The following is a 16729-nucleotide window of genomic DNA, read 5'->3' on the forward strand; positions in this document are numbered from 1 at the left end:
CTCCTGCAGTGTAACTCTCATCCTCTTTACTCTTCTCTATAAAGGAGGTAGGGGGAGGGCAAGGAGTGAACCACTAGTCAGGCTCAGCCTGATAAGACAAGTAACTGCTACGCTTTCCATGAGGACTGAGAATCAGGATCCTTTACCAGGTTACCCGGCCTCTTTCGTCATCATGCCTGAGAAAGCTTTATGTTTCACCTTCAAGGATCTTCCTGTTAGTGAACCTCAAGCTCCCCCTAGATGGGAAGACCACCACCCCCAGCCCAAACATGTGACCCTTCCAGGCACATCGTCTAGGTCATGACAACTGAGAAGCTATAAGAAGGACCACATGCTGAAATCTCCTCAAGAAAAACTTTGCCCTGCCATTGGACAGAAAGAGGACCTGGCTGGAAAGTACCCTTACACCGCCTTGGAAAAGGGCAGGTCCAGTAAATATAGTACAGTTGCCAGTGATATGGGGAGCTTAGTTTCATGGCTGACTGTGGTACGCTGAATGTTTTTGCCCCCTCCCCCAATTTCCCAAATTCATTTGTGGAAACCCTAATTCCCAACATGATGATATTATATGGTGGGCTTTTGGAGATAGTCAGATTTAGATGAGGTCATGAATGCGGAGTCCTCATGATGGGAGTAGTTCCCTGAGGAGAAGAGACCAGAGAGCTGTCTTTGTCTTTCTCTGCCATGTGAGGATGCAGCAAGAGGATAGCCACCCATCAGCCAGGAAGAGGGCCTCACCAAGAACCTGACCATGCCAGCACTGTGAGCTTAGACTTTCAGCCTCCAGAACTGTGATCAGAATGTAGAGCTGACTTAAATAGTGATGTTGATGCTGAACATGTCCACCCTCGGCTGGGCTAAGTTTCAGGAGAATATCTGACTTTACGGTGTGGTCTCACAGTATGATACGGGATGTTCTGTTGCTGTAGCAACCAAACACAGATGTGGCTTTCTAGTAGCATACCTCCCTGGAAGATATCGGACCACTGAATGAGGTTAATCCAAAGGGAAAAATGGCACCCCATGTTTCTGTGGTATGAAGCATCTGGTGAAGCTGGTGGTCTTTGCATGACCTCCTTTCTTTGAGCAGGGACACTACCACATGACAATGATTTCCATTACATTTCCTTCTGGTGCAATGATCTCTATCAAGTTTTCTTCCGGAAAACCTCTTTTGAGCCTGCATTGCAAGCAACAACTATAAGCCAAAAGAACTGTCAAAAGGGAAGTTCTAAGCCCCTGCCCAGCCCCCCATGACCCAATATCAGCGGTATGTGCGTTTCAAGTTGTTTTACTGTTCTGGCCAGTCCCCTTTAAGACCAGTGAGATCCCTCTTCCTTCACTCATTGACCTCATTAACATAGTGATCGGGAGGGTTCACTGGCCAGTAAGAGCAGGAGGCAGTGGGAGTCCTTCCTAGAGGAGGCAATAATGACAGCTCTGTCAGTACTCTCTTTCCCATAGACACCGTGGGGTGGTGGCTATTTTCCCAAGTGTCTCCTGGCAGGCCGATCTCTCATTCTGTGGTGACTCCTAGTTTCTTTTCTCCTGATTGACATTGGTCACTAGAGGATCCTGAAGAGTTTCCCTTTTCAGGACTCAGATTTCTATAACATGAACATTGATTTAAGTAGGCAGAATATTGGTCAAGCTGTTGCATTAATAGCCAAGTGTTAACTTAGGATTGGCCTTCATGAAGTATGCTTTCAATGCATAGCACAGAGCCCAAAACTAGAAATGTTATATATACACAGTTGGATTTTGGTGACTAGATGATAAAAAATTGGCACTTGCCCGTGGATATGGGTTGCCTGGTTTTCAAGAGTCAAAGGTAGTTCAGGAATTTTGCTTTCCTAAGAGCATTGGTTTTTTAGAGAACCTTTTGACTAACTTCTTTACAAAGCATCTCTACCTTCCTCACAGAACATTTAACACAAGGTTTACGGTGTCAGCCTCTGAAGGCTAAGTGAGCACCATTCTCAGGTGGAAAACCATTTCCATGGACAGTGCTGTTAGTTGCCAGTTAAGGAATGCTGGCAGCTCCGTACGGCACCATCACCACTCAGATTGGACCGTAATGCAGGTCCCAGACAGCTCTGCCCCTCATAATGTAGTCACTTCACTTCCATGTCTTCATCTGTCTGACTCGCATACTCAGATTATGTATGAAGAAGATGGAAAACAGTGATCTGCCATTCAGTTGGTGTCATATGATTCATATTGTTTGAATCCCTCAAACTTAGGCAAGTGAGCAACATCAGTGATTCTATTTCTTTCTTTCTTTCTTTCTTTTTTAAAGATTTTATTCACTCATTTGACAGAGAGAGAGAGAGATATCACAAGTAGGCGGAGAAGCAGGCAGAGAGAGTGGGGGAAACAGGCTCTCCACTGAGCAGAGAGCCCGATGTGGGGCTCAATCCCAGAACCCTGAGACCATGACCTGAGCTGAAAGCAGAGGCTTAACCCACTGAGCCACCCAGGCGCCCCAGTGATTCTGTTTCTAGAACAATATGTATCATTGATAGTTTTTTCTCAGATAAATTTTTTCTCTCATGACAATATAGTATGCAATTCATGGTGACAAATTAATTTTACTCTACTATCTCCTCACTTTCCCCAAACCACTTGGATAAGAGCAGTATTTTACTCTGAAATGCCCAACTGGTTGTTTAAGCCATTCATTTGAAATGCAAAGATTGGCATTTTTTTCAGATGACTATTTGCTAACTTTCTGAAGCCACTGACTTAACAAATGTGAGTAAAAATTCTCACTGCTACAAATTGCCAAACAACACTACTTCCAAAAGAAGTAGGAAAGTGGGGAGGCCAATCAGAGCAACTCTGAGCCTAGTAGCCTAAGTCATGGCCAGATGGATTTCAACTGTAGTGATTTTTTGGATATTTCTTTCTTTCTTTTTTTTTTAAGATTTTATTTATTTACCTATAAATAAATAAAGAAGAAGCAAGAGAGGGAGAGTGAACATGAGCTGGGAGAGGGGCAGCAGGAGAGGGGAGAAGCAGACTCCCTGCTGAGCAGGGAGCCCCATGTGGGGCTTTTAGCCCCAGGACCCCAAGATCATGACCCGAACCAAAGGCAGGCGCTTAACCGACTGAGCCACCCAGGTGCCCCTGTGGTGGATATTTCTCCTTAGACCCAGGACAAATCCGAGTTTTGGGAGGCCTAAAGCTTTTACAATTTTAAGAGCCCTCCTTGGGGAAAGAATTTCGAAAATATGAATACAAAATTACTGAGGCAGAAGTTAAGCTTCATTAGCTTCATGGTAAACCCAGCTCTGAGTGAGACCAGTTAAAACCTCACAAATTGGAAGTAACTGTTATTACTTTATCAGCACTTTATAATACCAACTACTGAAAATATTTAAGGTGCCTTGACACCTGATATTTCTTAACAGTTGAAGGCTTCTGAAATGTATAAAATATTTTATAACATAATCAATAGGGGAAGTGGCAACTCAAACTCTGCTGATGTGTCCTTCCAGTCTATAAATATTTAGGAAGTACTCAAAAAACAAACAGATGGTGCTAACAATAAGAAACCAGCCAAGAGTATTGAAAGCAAAACTGATAAGGAAAGGACCTTTTGAGTTTTTGATTGAAATAGAATAGATTTCTCTGAACCAAAAATCTCCAATGGTTGTTTAAGTCATTTACTTGAAATGAGACCAGTTGTAAGACATTGTCACCTAACCAGGTACAAACGTAGTGCTTCTTTGGCTTTTTCACTCATTCAAGTGTTCCAATAGTTGTTGTAGCTTTTTCTAACACTTATTAAAATGAATATAAAATTCTTGAAGTAAATAATGTCCATTATTGCGAGTATTGTTTCATTTTAACAAACCACCTGAAACCATTGTAGGTATAGGGACCATTTGAAGGAAACACAGAATTCCTGGCAGGGGAAGATCAAATAGAAAGGCATGAGGACATGAGAAAAACATGATTTATCATGAGAATTCCAAGTGCCTTAGAGTAAGAGGTATGGAGCAGGGAATGTCAAGGAATAAGACTGAAAGATAAACAGAAATCTAGAATACAGGTAGTCTGGTTTGCCTGGCAGAAGAGAGACTTCACCTGAAAGGCACTGGGAAACCATGGAAGGGTATTAAGTGGGAAGTGAGTGCCAGGATGAGATTTGTGTCTCTTAGCAGTGTGGAGAATGGATCGGAGGACAAGAAGATGGAAGGTGGGAATGCTGCTGCAGTCATTCTACTGGGCAAAGGAAGACATGGGTTAGAAAATCTGGGGAAGACGGGCGAAGAAGTTAGTGGATCACTGGCAATGGAGGTTGAAGATTTGTCCCATTTCTGTTCTCTGCTATAACCCAAGACTGAGTTCACTGCCCACAGGTGGGGACGTGAGGGGCTTGGATGACTGCCACGTTTCCAGGTTAGGTGGTTGTAAAGTAGTGCCATTAACTAGGATGTTTGTGGGAGATAAGTTGTAAAAGCGATATAATGAGCACAGTTTGGGGCACATTAAATTTGAAGGCCTGTGGTACATCCAGGTGTGTGTATCTAGCAGACAGTTTGGGGGAAGAGTGAGACCTGGAGGCAGAGATCTGAGGTCATTAGTAGTCACGGGAGAGATGAGGAGAGGCATTTAAAAGCGGAAGAGAAAAAGGTCCATGTCAGCACCCTGGGGGAATAACAAAGTTTTAATTGTTTGGAGAAGAAAAGTAACTAGCAAAAGCAACTGAGAAAGAACAGTGGGGGGTGGGGGGGCAGGTAGGGAAAGAACCAGTAATGAGAACTTGTACAGAAACCAGTGAAGGAGTAAGTTTCAGAAAAATGCAATGATCAACAAGTTCAGATACCTGAAAAAGGTGAAGCCCCGGTGGTGGGGTCTGTGAATGATGGTGGAGTTTCAGTGGAGTTGGGGAAGGGGGAGGGTGGGTGACTGGGAAGTAGAGGACGCTTTCCTCCTTTGAGCAGTGAGAGGGAGGCCGGCCAAGTGAAGGGAGAACCAGGAGCTGGAGTGTTATGTAGGCATGAGGGTTCTTGTTTTTGTTTGTTTGTTTGTTTTTTGTTTTTTAACATATATTATTTGTTTCAGGGGTGCAGGTCTGTGATTCATCAGTCTTACACAATTGGCATGAGGGTTCTTTTTAAGAGAGGAGACATTCAAACTTATTTATATGCAGGAAAGTAGCCAAAAGAATTAGGTTAAAATTGAATGAGATTGAGGACAGTTAAATAAAGCAGACTCCCTTAGGATAAGGAAAAGGATGAGATCAAAGAGTATGGAAGGTCAAGGACATGGAGAATTTGGAACCCTCATGCATTGCTGGTTGAGAATATAAAATGGTACAGCCACTGTAGGAAAGTTTAGTGGGTCTTCAAAAAGTTAAGCATAGAGTTACCATATGGTTCAACAATTCTCCACAAAGAATTGAAAAGAGGGACTCAAATAGATACTACAATCGTACACAATTTGTGTACAATAGTACACAAATGTTCATTGCAACATTATTCACAATTACCAAAAGGTAGAAACAACCCAAGTGTCTATGAACAGGTGAATGGATAAACAAAATATGGTATATCCATACAACAGAATATTACTCAGCCATAAAAAGGAGTGAAGTTCTGACACATGCTATGTGGATAAACCTTGAAAACACTACACTAAGTGAAGTAAACCATTTAAATATTGTATGATTCCATTCATATGAAATATCTAAAATAGGCAACTTCATAGAGACACAAATATTAGAACTTCCAAGGGCTGGAGGAAAGGGGAATTACTGTTTAATAGAGTTTGTTTGGGGTGATGGAAGAGTTTAAAAAATAGATGGTAACAATGATTTCACAATGTTGTGACTACAATTAATGCCACTAACTTATACACTTAAAAATGGTTAACTAAGGGCACCTCAGTGGGTTAAAGCCTCTGCCTTCGGCTGACATCATGATCCCAGGGTCCTGGGATCGAGCCCCACATAGGGCTCTCTGCTCAGCAGGGAGCCTGCTTCCCTTCCTCTCTGCCTGCTTGTGATCTCTGCCTGTGAAGTAAATAAATAAGATCTTTAAAAAAAAAAAAAAGGTTAACTAAAATGACCTGCTTCATGTTATACATATTTTACCATAATAAAATGTTATGTTGGCCATGATATACATGATTCCGTTCATTCAGTTTGGTCAATAAAATATTCAACGCTTTCATTTTTTTGTTTTTAAAAAAATGAAGGGATTAATTCTGAGCAAGACAGGGATGTCTTTCTCTATCCTTCCTGTTTTTCCTCTATCCTTCCTGTGCTCTGGGGGCATAGGTGAGGATGTGTACAGATCTAGCTAAGATTGCCCTTGTCCCCAGGGCCATTAAGGGAGTTCCCAACAGACTCTTATTTCCTTTGCTAAACAAGAAGCAAGCTCCTGTGCTTGGAGTGGACAGGATGGGGAGAGATTTAATAAGGAACTGGAGGAGAACAGTGAGTTTAAGAGTGGCCATCAAGGGGAATGGGAGAGGGAGCTGACCAAGGATACATAGAAGAACTGCAGAGTAATTTTCCTGGCCCAGCTGAGACTGGCACATGGCTTCTGTGTAGGATTTCATCTTCAAATCTTGTTTAGTTTCCCCAGCTGCATCAGGCATAGGAATCAGAGAAGTTGGATTGCTATTCTTCTCCTTGATGGGGTGTTTGTGGCATGGGCACCATGGTTGACTAATGGCCAAAGAGGGCAATTTGAGAGGGTATATAAAAGAATGGTTCAGGGGCGCCTGGGTGGCTCAGTTGGTTGAACAGCTGCCTTTAGCTCAGGTCATGATCCTGGACTTCCAGGATCGAATCGAGTCCCGCATCAGGCTCCCAGCTCCTTGGGGAGTCTGCTTCTCCCTCTGACCTTCTCCTCTCTCATGTTCTCTCTCACTCGTTCTCTCTCAAATAAGTAAATAAAATCTTTTAAAAAAAAAAAAAAAAAAAAAGAATGGTTCAGGGGCACCTAGGTGGCTCAGTTGGTTAAGTATCTGCCTTTGGCTCAGGTCATGATTCCAGGGTCCTGGGATCAAGCCCCACATCGGGCCCCTGCTCGGTGGGAAACCTGCTTCTCCCTCCCCGACTCCCCTTCCTTGTGGTCCCTCTCTCACTGTCTCTCTCTGTCAAATAAATAAATAAAATCTTAAAAAAAAAAAAAAAGAATATTTCACATGACCAACCAAGGGGTATAGACTTGATACAAATGAAGAGTCTGAAGGAGACTCATGACCCTGCAGAAAGTGGAATTGAAATGTGAAAATCGGTGTAATGAGAGTGAAGAGTGAGAGATAGGATAGGATTTTGGACTTCAAGTTGCAGAGGTAGGACTTTGCTGGTTGATGACATTATTGAAGTTTCTAGAAGTGAAGGTGAAGTTGTGGACATGGTGTATTAGAGTGGACTAACTGTTGTCACAAGTAGATAAAAAGATGTATAATGGCTTAATTATAGTAGAAGTTTGTTTCTTATTCATGTAAATAGTCCGTGGTGGTTGTGGGAGTGTTCTCCTTCTCTGTAATTCAAGAACCCAGGGTGATGGAGGCTCTGTCATCTGCAGTCAGATCGAGATCATCCAGACATTGACATTCAGTTGGCATAAAGATAAAGAGGAAGGAGGAGCACATGTAAGTAGTTTTATGGGCCAGGTGTTCACAGAAAGAGGTACACATCATCTCTTCATATGTCATTGGCCAGGACATGGTCACACGGCCACACCAAATGGCAAGGAAATCTGAGAGATGTGTAGTTATGTGTCCTGGAAAAAAGAGCAACCAGCCACCCTTCCTACACTTGAGCCTCAAAGTTATTTTTTAAAGCATCTGCTGTTGTGATGTTGCTACTTAGTTTTATTCTTAAGTCCGGAGATAAGTTTCAAAAAGGCTAACTTTATAAAGATAGCTGAAGTGAAAAAGCCTTATCTGACCATACATGGGAAGCCTTCACTTCTAATTCTGTTCCTTGTATCTATTCTGGTGGTTTTTTTTTTTTTTTTTTTTTTTAATCTAGGCAGACATCTCTGTAACCCAGTTTCCTCATTTGATGAAGTGAGTTTCATTCTTTTTCTTCATCAGAAATGTGTACAAGGATTTTTTGGTAATAGAGCCCCTTTATCACACACTTTGTGCCAGTAGCAAATATTAAATAACAGGGAGATACGCATTAAGTCACTGAAGGCATTAGCCCTCACAATGAGCCAAAATGGATTTTGTGTCGAATTGAAGGGCAAGACCCATTTTGCTTCTGACTGTTGCCTTAACAAATGAGGTAAAGACTTCTTTTTGAGCCACATAGATGTATTTTTTTCTATAAACAAGCTGCTCAGTTTTGGTTTTTTAAACTAGGTGAAATCTTCCTAATATGTATATTATCCACCTCATATTTTCTGCCAATAGGGATGCAAGGCAGGCACAGCATCAGCTGAGAGTCATTGGCTGATAATGTTGAGCTCATAGTCACTCCCCTCACATTGAGCTGTGGGGGGGGGGGGATAGTAAAGGACACCAAAGAGGAATTTCCTCCCCAGAAGAGAGTTTGTTCCAACAACTATGTGAGGAGATTCAAAGGGTCTTGGTATAGACTGGAGTGGTTCACCATCTTACTTTCCAAAATTATATGGAAGTTGTTCTGAAAACAAACTCTTTATGTCTTGATAAGGAAAGGTCCTTTAAGGAAACATGATGAATTACTACAGAGTACTAGGTGTGCCTCAAAACGCATCCCCTGCTGATATTAAGAAGGCTTACCACCAGTTAGCTCTTCAGGTACATCCAGACAAGAACCCAGAAAACAGGGAGTCAGCTGAGGAGAAATTCAAACGAGTAGTAGAAGCCTATGACGTCTTGTCTGATGCCAAGAAACGCAACAACTATGACAAGTCCAAAGAGAACCACATCAAAATGGAAAATACAGGTAACTGCAGAGACAAAAACTGCTTGAAAGAGAAACCACGGTTTGAGAGGCCACACTGTGGCTTTCAAAATGTCTTTGAAGATGGAAACTTCTTCTCAGGAGATTGTTTTTCCACTGGTCATGTGGGTAAGGCCAGGAGATTTCACTCCTCCTTCTTTGATGTCATCCCCATATTGGACACAGGATTTTCCACATTTGTATCCCTGGGCTCCAGACCAAGTCCCCCTTCCTCTGGGACATTTGTACCCTTTGTAAGCAGTGGAATGGGAAACTTCAGGCTGGTCACCACTTGTAGCCAGATAGTGAATGGCAAGAGAGTTGTTACAAAGAAAGTTCTAGAAAATGTGAGAAGGAAGACTGAAGTGGAAAAGGACAGCCCATTTCATCAAATTCCTCCACATCATGGGTAAGGAGTCTGTGCTTTGTTCTTTCATAGGGAGACTTTCCTGTAAGGATGGTGAGTCTGATGCTTATCAAAGACAGAACTGGAATCTAAGAGTGTGTTGAACTAGAATGGACAGAAGTCAGCTTAGTCCAAACCTCTTATTTCACAGAGGAAAGAAATAATTGGCCAGATGATACACAAGAAACTAAGAAGCAGCAGAGTTTGGCTTTCATCCCATCTTCTGTTTCTAATTGAGCCTTCTTTTCCTCTGCACTATATTTGGGACAGCAGAGACCACCCCACAAGTATGGCCTTCTGGGTTAGTTGCAGGGCCCTCCTATCAGAAAGCCCACTGACTTCTCTTTGACTTTTTCACTGTCCCTTTTTGCTATTAACCAGTTTCCTCTTTCTTGACAGCCACCGTTTTTGTCTTCCCAACCTCTTCGTACCTCATCATTCCAATTGGCCATATCACAATCTCAATTGAAAGAGCTATCAAGGTGCATTAGCATTTGTAGAGAGAAAGGGTGAAAAGTAAAAGGATTAAGATTTTTTTTTAATAGAGACTTTTTAAAAATAGCTAGCATTTATGGAGTACCTGGTAGATATCAGGCATTCTACTTCACCTATGTTATCTCAATAATTCTTTCAGCAGTGAAATACAGTAGCTACTTTTCCTCCATCATATATGTAAGGAAATGAGGCTGAGAGAGATTAATAACTTGCCCAGGCCCCACCTAATAAGCAATAAAATAATGTCTTTCTCTAAAACACATGTTTCTCTACTGAGCTATAATATCTAAGGATCCCACTCAGTTATTTTTACATCATGGGTCTTGCTCTCATTGGAAATTTACACATACCATTTCTAAACCTTCCATACATGAGTACTTGCTGGAACTTATTAAGTAGGCAAAGATTTTTTGCATAAATATTCTTGTCCAACAGGTACTTGGTTACTCTTACATGAAGATAGAAACTGAAACTGACAAATGATTATCCCTAACACAGGGAGGTAAACAGGATCCCAAGATGTGAACTATCTTTTTGTTTTGACTTTAATCATAACATACATGCTAAATCATGGGATTTTCAAATATTTATTTAACTGGATCTGGTCACCCTCCAACCCCTTCATTTATGCTAATAAACAGACTGGGGTACAGAGGAGTGGTTACTTGTGGAAAATTACTGATGGAGTCTGCATCAGAAACTGTCTTCCATTCCCCAGTGTCATGCTCATTCTAGTACACCATGCTGACTGGCAAAATTTGGATTTCATTTGCATCTCAATCTTTTATAGAAGTTATGTAACAAATGATTCGCTTCCTTAATCAAGGAACTTTTCTGTGTTTGCAGTTTTTATGAGACAAATCTTTGATGTAGTCTTGAGCTTTTTTAATCTCACCGAATTTTCTGAACTTGAACAGGAATACGCCTACATCCCTCTGGCAAAGGGGAGCATTCAGGCAGGGAGCACACTTCCAGAAAGGAAGCAGTAGATGGATTTGGAATTGGAACACATCCTGTTCTTGCTACTTACTAGTCATTGAGAACCTCCTGTCTGTCAGGCACTGTACTAGGTGCCTTACGTGAATGAATCATTTCTAATCTGTAGAATCCTTCAGGGATTTATTTTCATTTTGCAAGTAAGGAAACTGAGGCTCAGGAAATTCAGGTCCTTTGTCCAGGCTCACACAATAAGTTGTGTCGAGACAAGGTTCAGACTGCAGTTTGACCTGGAAGCTCACATTTCCATCATGTTGTGTTCTACTGCCATTCATCTGAGCTGCTGTAGTCATGACCAAAGAGGAATGTTTTGTTGTATGTATGAGTTATATTCATTTCCAGTTTTTAAAATGAGGATTTCCAGATGGAGCTTTCTTTTACCAGCCCTAGTGTGAGGTGAACTGCAGTATGGCTACTGAACAAAGGGAAAATCAAATTGGAGCATGAAACTTGATTTTCCATTTTGTCTTAAATAAAATCCAAATTTCAGCATTTTTCACAGACAACTTGGCTTTTGACAGAAATGCTGAGTGGTAGAAGGACTTTTTTGCCAGCAAAGATTAAAAAAAAAAAAATTCGGTTAGTCAAGGAAGTTTTCTTGTTGTGTAGAAATGAAAGCAGTGTCATCTCTTCCTGATGCCCATTTAAAATATGTAGGAAGTTAAGTATGAGCAAACAACAACAAAGGAAAGAAGGAGAGCAGGAAGGGCTTTGCTGTTTTTTAAAGCGTTACAAGTGAGTACTTCTTCATCTCAGTCAATCTAAGATATATGGGAGCTTTGAAGAAACCTGTGATTCAGAGTCCTGTGACCTCATAGTGCCTTCAGAACTGCGAGAGTGGTTTCCGCGTGTCATAAGCTCCTTTGCCACTTCTCATCCGTACAGCTTTTACTGATGGGCAGTCGTTGGGCTTACTAGCTGCGTAAGGAGAAGAAAACATTTTAGATTTGGAAAGTCAAATCCTTTGTCCTTAAATAATTTTCCAGTCTGCCCTGTCAACTAACTGCTTTTTTATGCGCCATGTTTTCGAATAGTTGTCTCTCACAAATTAATGTGAGACTTTTTTTTTCCTAGTTGTCAGCAAAATAAAGGTTTCCAGAGTTCAATAACACCAAAAAGCAGTTAGAAGTAATTCCTTGCCCTTCTGCTCTGGTTCGTGATAGGTGGTTGACAAATGACATGAGGACCATGGGCCTGTTGAGGAACAATAAGTGATTATATAACTCATAGCTCAGGAAGCATTTGTGAAAGTAGTATCTCATGGAATCCTATCAGAAACCCCCAAATCCCCACATTACCAACTGAGGAGACCGAGGAGGAAGGGATTTACCCAAAGTCACAAAGTGGGTATTTCTTTCTTTCTCTCTTTCTCTCTTTTTCTTTCCTTCCTTCCTTCCTTCCTTCCTCCCAAGATTTTCATTTATTTATTTAACAGAAAGAGAAAGAGAGAGGGCACGAACAAGGGGAGCAGCAGGCAGAGGGAGAAGCAGGCTCCTGGCTGAGCAGGGAGCTTGACATGGAACTCAATCCCAGAACCCTGGAATCACAACCCAAACCAAAGGCAGACGCTCAACTGACTGAGTCACCCAGGCATCCCAAAGTGGGTGTTTCTTCAGCCCGTGAGCCCAGTGGTGTTTCTCCACACATGGAGACATACAAAGCACATTTTCTTCATAGCCTGGTCAAACACAAGGGAGTTTGGAAGAATGGCTTTCTTGGGGTCAGTGTAGGAAAGAGTCAGTTTTGTGTAGTTGGAATTACACCTCTGTCCCCTTATCTGTCCATCAGTGGGGGAGATGGTTACAGACATATGTCTGTACAGACAAGTCAATGCTTACCAGACATGTGCAGCTGGTCCATCTCTTGAGCCCAAGCCCCCTAAGAGCCAGCTCACTTGTCCCACAATAAAAAATAATAAAAATAAGGTGATATTCAGCAAGCTTCTCAGTGATCCCTTTCCAGAAGTTGCAAACTACTTTCTGTATTTGGGATCCATATCCCTTTCATGAAAAGCCTGTTTATATTTTACCCCAAAAGCTTTGTGGTCTCCAGGGAACTCTGGTTGGGTACCTGAAGGGAGTGGGAAGTGGACTCTGAGAGAGCAGGGGCAGAGCCCTGCCCGTCACTACCTTTACTACCTGAATCTTGAGGATCCACTAAGAGGAAGTATGGTAGGTTGATTTTCAGGTTGAGACAGGATGGTTCTTTTATTTTTATTCATTTTTTTTTAGATTTTATTTATTAATTTATTTGACAGAGACAGAGATCACAAGTAGGCAGAGAGGCAGGCAGAGAGAGGAAGGAAAGCAGGCTCCTGCTGAGCAGAGAGCCCGATGTGGGGCTCGATCCCAGGACCCCGAGATCATGACCTGAGCCGAAGGCAGAGGCTTAAACCACTGAGCCACCCAGGTGCCCCATGGTTCTTCTTTTAAAGGACAGGAAAGAAAGAAAGAAAGAAAGAAAGAAAGAAAGAAAGAAAGAAAGAAAGAAAGAAAGAAAGAAAGAAAGAAAGAGGGAGAGAGAGAGAGAGAGAGAAAGAAAGAGGGAGAGAGAGAGAAAGAGAGAGAGAGAAAGAAAGAAAGAAAGAAAAGAAAGGTAGGGAAAGAAAAGAAAGGAAGGAAGGAAGGAAAGAAAGAGTGAGCGGGAGGGAGGGAGGAAGGAAGGAAGAAAGAAAGAAAGGAAGGGGACAGGAAAGAAGTTCACAGAGAGTGAATCATTTTTCCACTGCCCATTGTTGTAATTGGCAAGATTCTGGAATACCTAGTCATCTATGACCCCACTGGTTCACCTGTACTACACATATTTACTTCCAAGTGTCAAGAGAAACACCAAGGCGTTACAGAAAGAACATCAGCTTTGGTTTTAGGCAGGTGATTTACAATCCTCTATTTTCCTTGCCTAACTTTGTGATCTTAGGCATGTTAACTTCTCGCCTTGGTCCTTGGTTTGCCTGTAAAATCTGATAATACCTGCCTGCCCTAATTTATAGAGTTGTTTTAGGAGTTAAGTACACAGAAATTTTGCACAAACTTCAGTACATTTTATAAATGGAAAGGGTCATTATTTCTTTCAGAAACAATATCTCTGACTCTTACAGATATATGTGCCAAGCCTGCCATCATTTTTTTAAGATGTGACTTTAGGGATGTGATCTTGAAAACAAGATCAGCTATGGATTATATTTAATTCAAAAATAAAAGTGAAAGATGGAACTTAAAAATAGAGGAGTCCATATTTTCCATTTGACCCAAGTGAAAAAGTAATGTTTTTAGCTTAAGGACAATCAATATGTCTTTTTCCTTTGAACTTTTTTTGTTCTTCATTATCCTTGAGCTTTTGGACTCAGTGTTGGTTTTACCGTCTTCTTCCATTATAGGAGATTGATGGAAAATCCCTGCTATTGATGACAAGAAATGATGTGTTGACGGGACTTCAGTTAAAACTGGGGCCTGCTCTGAAAATCTACGAGTATCATGTAAAACCTCTGCAGACAAAACATCTAAAGAACAACTCTTCATAGTACAATCAAATTGGGGTCTTAGACCTCAAAAAATACATAAGATATAATTTAGTTTCATGTGATGAAACTTTGTAAACAGAATACATACATGTGTATATGTAAAGAATTTCAGTCAAATGAAACGTTATCCTATGGGATAGACTAGGCAATCCATCCACTGACCTGAACTCAGCAGGAGGAGTAAGGATGACTTGTGGACAGCATGGTTTTCCTGGTGGAGCTTGTCAAACAGAGTTATCTTTGACATGGTTGGACACCCCTCCCCACCAAAGGGGTTTTCTTCAGATTGCTTTCCCCAAATCCTTGAAAAAGTGTTGAATGGAATGATCTTCTGGTTACAGATGTAGAGAGATGAAAGACCAGAAAACTTAGGGAAGGGGACAAAAGAGAGAGAGATGCTGTTTCCCTTGAATCCCTCTGCTCCTTAGAGTTTGTGTTATTTGGATGGAATTGCCGACACCCTCTTTTATAGAGGGTCCTTCACTTGACCTTATTAAGGTTTCACTGGGATGTACTGCGATGTTTGAGAGGAACGTGCATCATGGCCCCTGCAGGAGCAGAACCTCTGAAAAGAGAAACTCTGTTTTGTCTTGGGGATCGCCATCCATATTCAGCTTTTTTCACAGGGGATAATGATATTTTCTGCATAGATTTACTTTCAAATTGGCTCTTTGTTTCCGAAGAAGAAAGCATTTTTTCACTTTATGGTTTGTATTTATACTGATTTGTTTCTGAAGGAATTTGCCGAGAGTTATAGATCAAAAAGCCTTGTTACTAGTACAGAATATTTTTATATATATTCCTTCATGATGGTGTAATATTTTTTTAATTGCTCTGATGCTTTGTTTGATTCTTGGTTTGAGTACTTGTCTTTAAGAACTTGAAAAAAGTGAGCTTGCTACATCTCTGTTCAAAGAGACATTTGTTCAAATCTCTGTGTGTCAATGCCTTGTTGAATTGGTGCTTTGTGGTTGCAATAAAGCATTGCTTCAGTTTATTGCCAGTGTCTGATCTTTTCTGCTTGGTCGCCTCTTCAATTGGGATTAAGGATTAAGGTTATTCTTCAACACCATGGAAAGAAAGTCAAGCCTAAAAAAACAAAACAAAACAACAACAACAGCAACAACTTGAGATATATAAAACATTTTGATCTATTTATGGACTTATCTTCTTTATAAACTGCATTGTCCAAATAGGCCTTGTTCCTTCTCTTGCCCCATCCAAAAACCAATTTTAGGTATCATTTTAGCCAAAGAATAATAATAATTCTTCTCCTTCTTTTTCTTTCTCCTCCTCCTCCCATTCTTCTTCTCCTCCCCTTCTCCCTCCCCACCCCCCTTCTCCTCCTCCTTGTTTTTTACTGTACGCTAGTGAAGGGTCATGAATTTCTGGAAATTTTGGTGAAAGCTACGTACTTTCTTCCAGGCAAAAGCTCATATTCCCACATATAAAACTTTGCAGCGTTGATGGACTCCCCGAGGTTCTTCTGTCTTCCCCTTCCTCAAGTTAAGAGCCACTATTTTAGAGAGTGTTATAATTCAGTCTCCTGTGAAGAGAAATCTAAAAGAACAGAAAATTTCTCTAAAGAACAGAAAATCTGAAGATGAGATTGAAAAACAACAACAACAACAAAAAAAAAAACAGGAAGTGGTGTAATGAGTGGAGTTGAAAAATGCATTCCAAATTAATTCAATTATGGAGTGTATGGAGTGTCTGAAATTTAAGTAATGCTTTGTTTTGCATGATAAGTGGGAGAAGGGGTTACAAAAGAGACATTCCATCCCCACGTTCTCACAGTCTACAGATCATGCAAAACTAGAAGGCAGGGGCACCTGGGTGGCTCAGTAGGTTAAGCCTCTGCCTTCAGATCAGGTCATGATCTCAGGGTCCTGGGATCGAGCCCTGCATCGGGCTCTCTGCTCGGCAGAGAGCCTGCTTCCTCCTCTCTCTCTGCTTGCCTCTCTGCCTACTTGTGATCTCTGTCTGTCAAATAAACAAACAAAATCTTTACAAAACAAAAACAAAAACAAAAACAAAACCCAAAAAACCTGAAAGGCAGAATATATTTATGTACCATGGGGAACAGTACTGATAAAAAGTGAGAAGTGTAATTGCTGGTGATGCAGGCCAGAGATAAGGAACTCGGGATACAATAGGAGGAAGATGGGATGAAGAACTGAATTCACCCCTCGGAAAGACTTTCCCACAGGTGAAATAGTGATGATGCGTGACCCTTCTCTGCCTCTATGGGATAGCATGAGAATATCTCCACATTACTTCTGCTCATGCACCTGATACTTTATATATGAGTCTGGAAAAATATGACTATAACCTAAAACTGCCTCCCTGCCCTCACCCCCACCCTGCCAAGTAAGGTAAACAAGACAGAAGGGAGTCTTCATGTAACACATCC

General features: G+C 41.3%; 1 protein-coding gene across 1 annotated transcript in view; it reads left to right on the forward strand.

Moving 5' to 3' along the window:
- The window catches only part of SAMD13 (sterile alpha motif domain containing 13), a 42380-nt gene extending 27103 nt beyond the window's left edge, over nt 1-15277 (forward strand). Inside the window, exon 4 of the mRNA XM_044238580.1 lies at nt 14173-15277. Within this exon, the coding sequence (XP_044094515.1) occupies nt 14173-14316 (144 nt within the window). The 3' untranslated portion in view covers nt 14317-15277. The remainder of the gene's footprint in view (nt 1-14172) is intronic.
- The last annotated feature ends 1452 nt before the right edge of the window (nt 15278-16729 follow it).

The sequence above is a fragment of the Neovison vison genome, chromosome 2, assembly GCF_020171115.1.
Source record: "Neovison vison isolate M4711 chromosome 2, ASM_NN_V1, whole genome shotgun sequence".
Classification (NCBI taxonomy): domain Eukaryota; kingdom Metazoa; phylum Chordata; class Mammalia; order Carnivora; family Mustelidae; genus Neogale; species Neogale vison.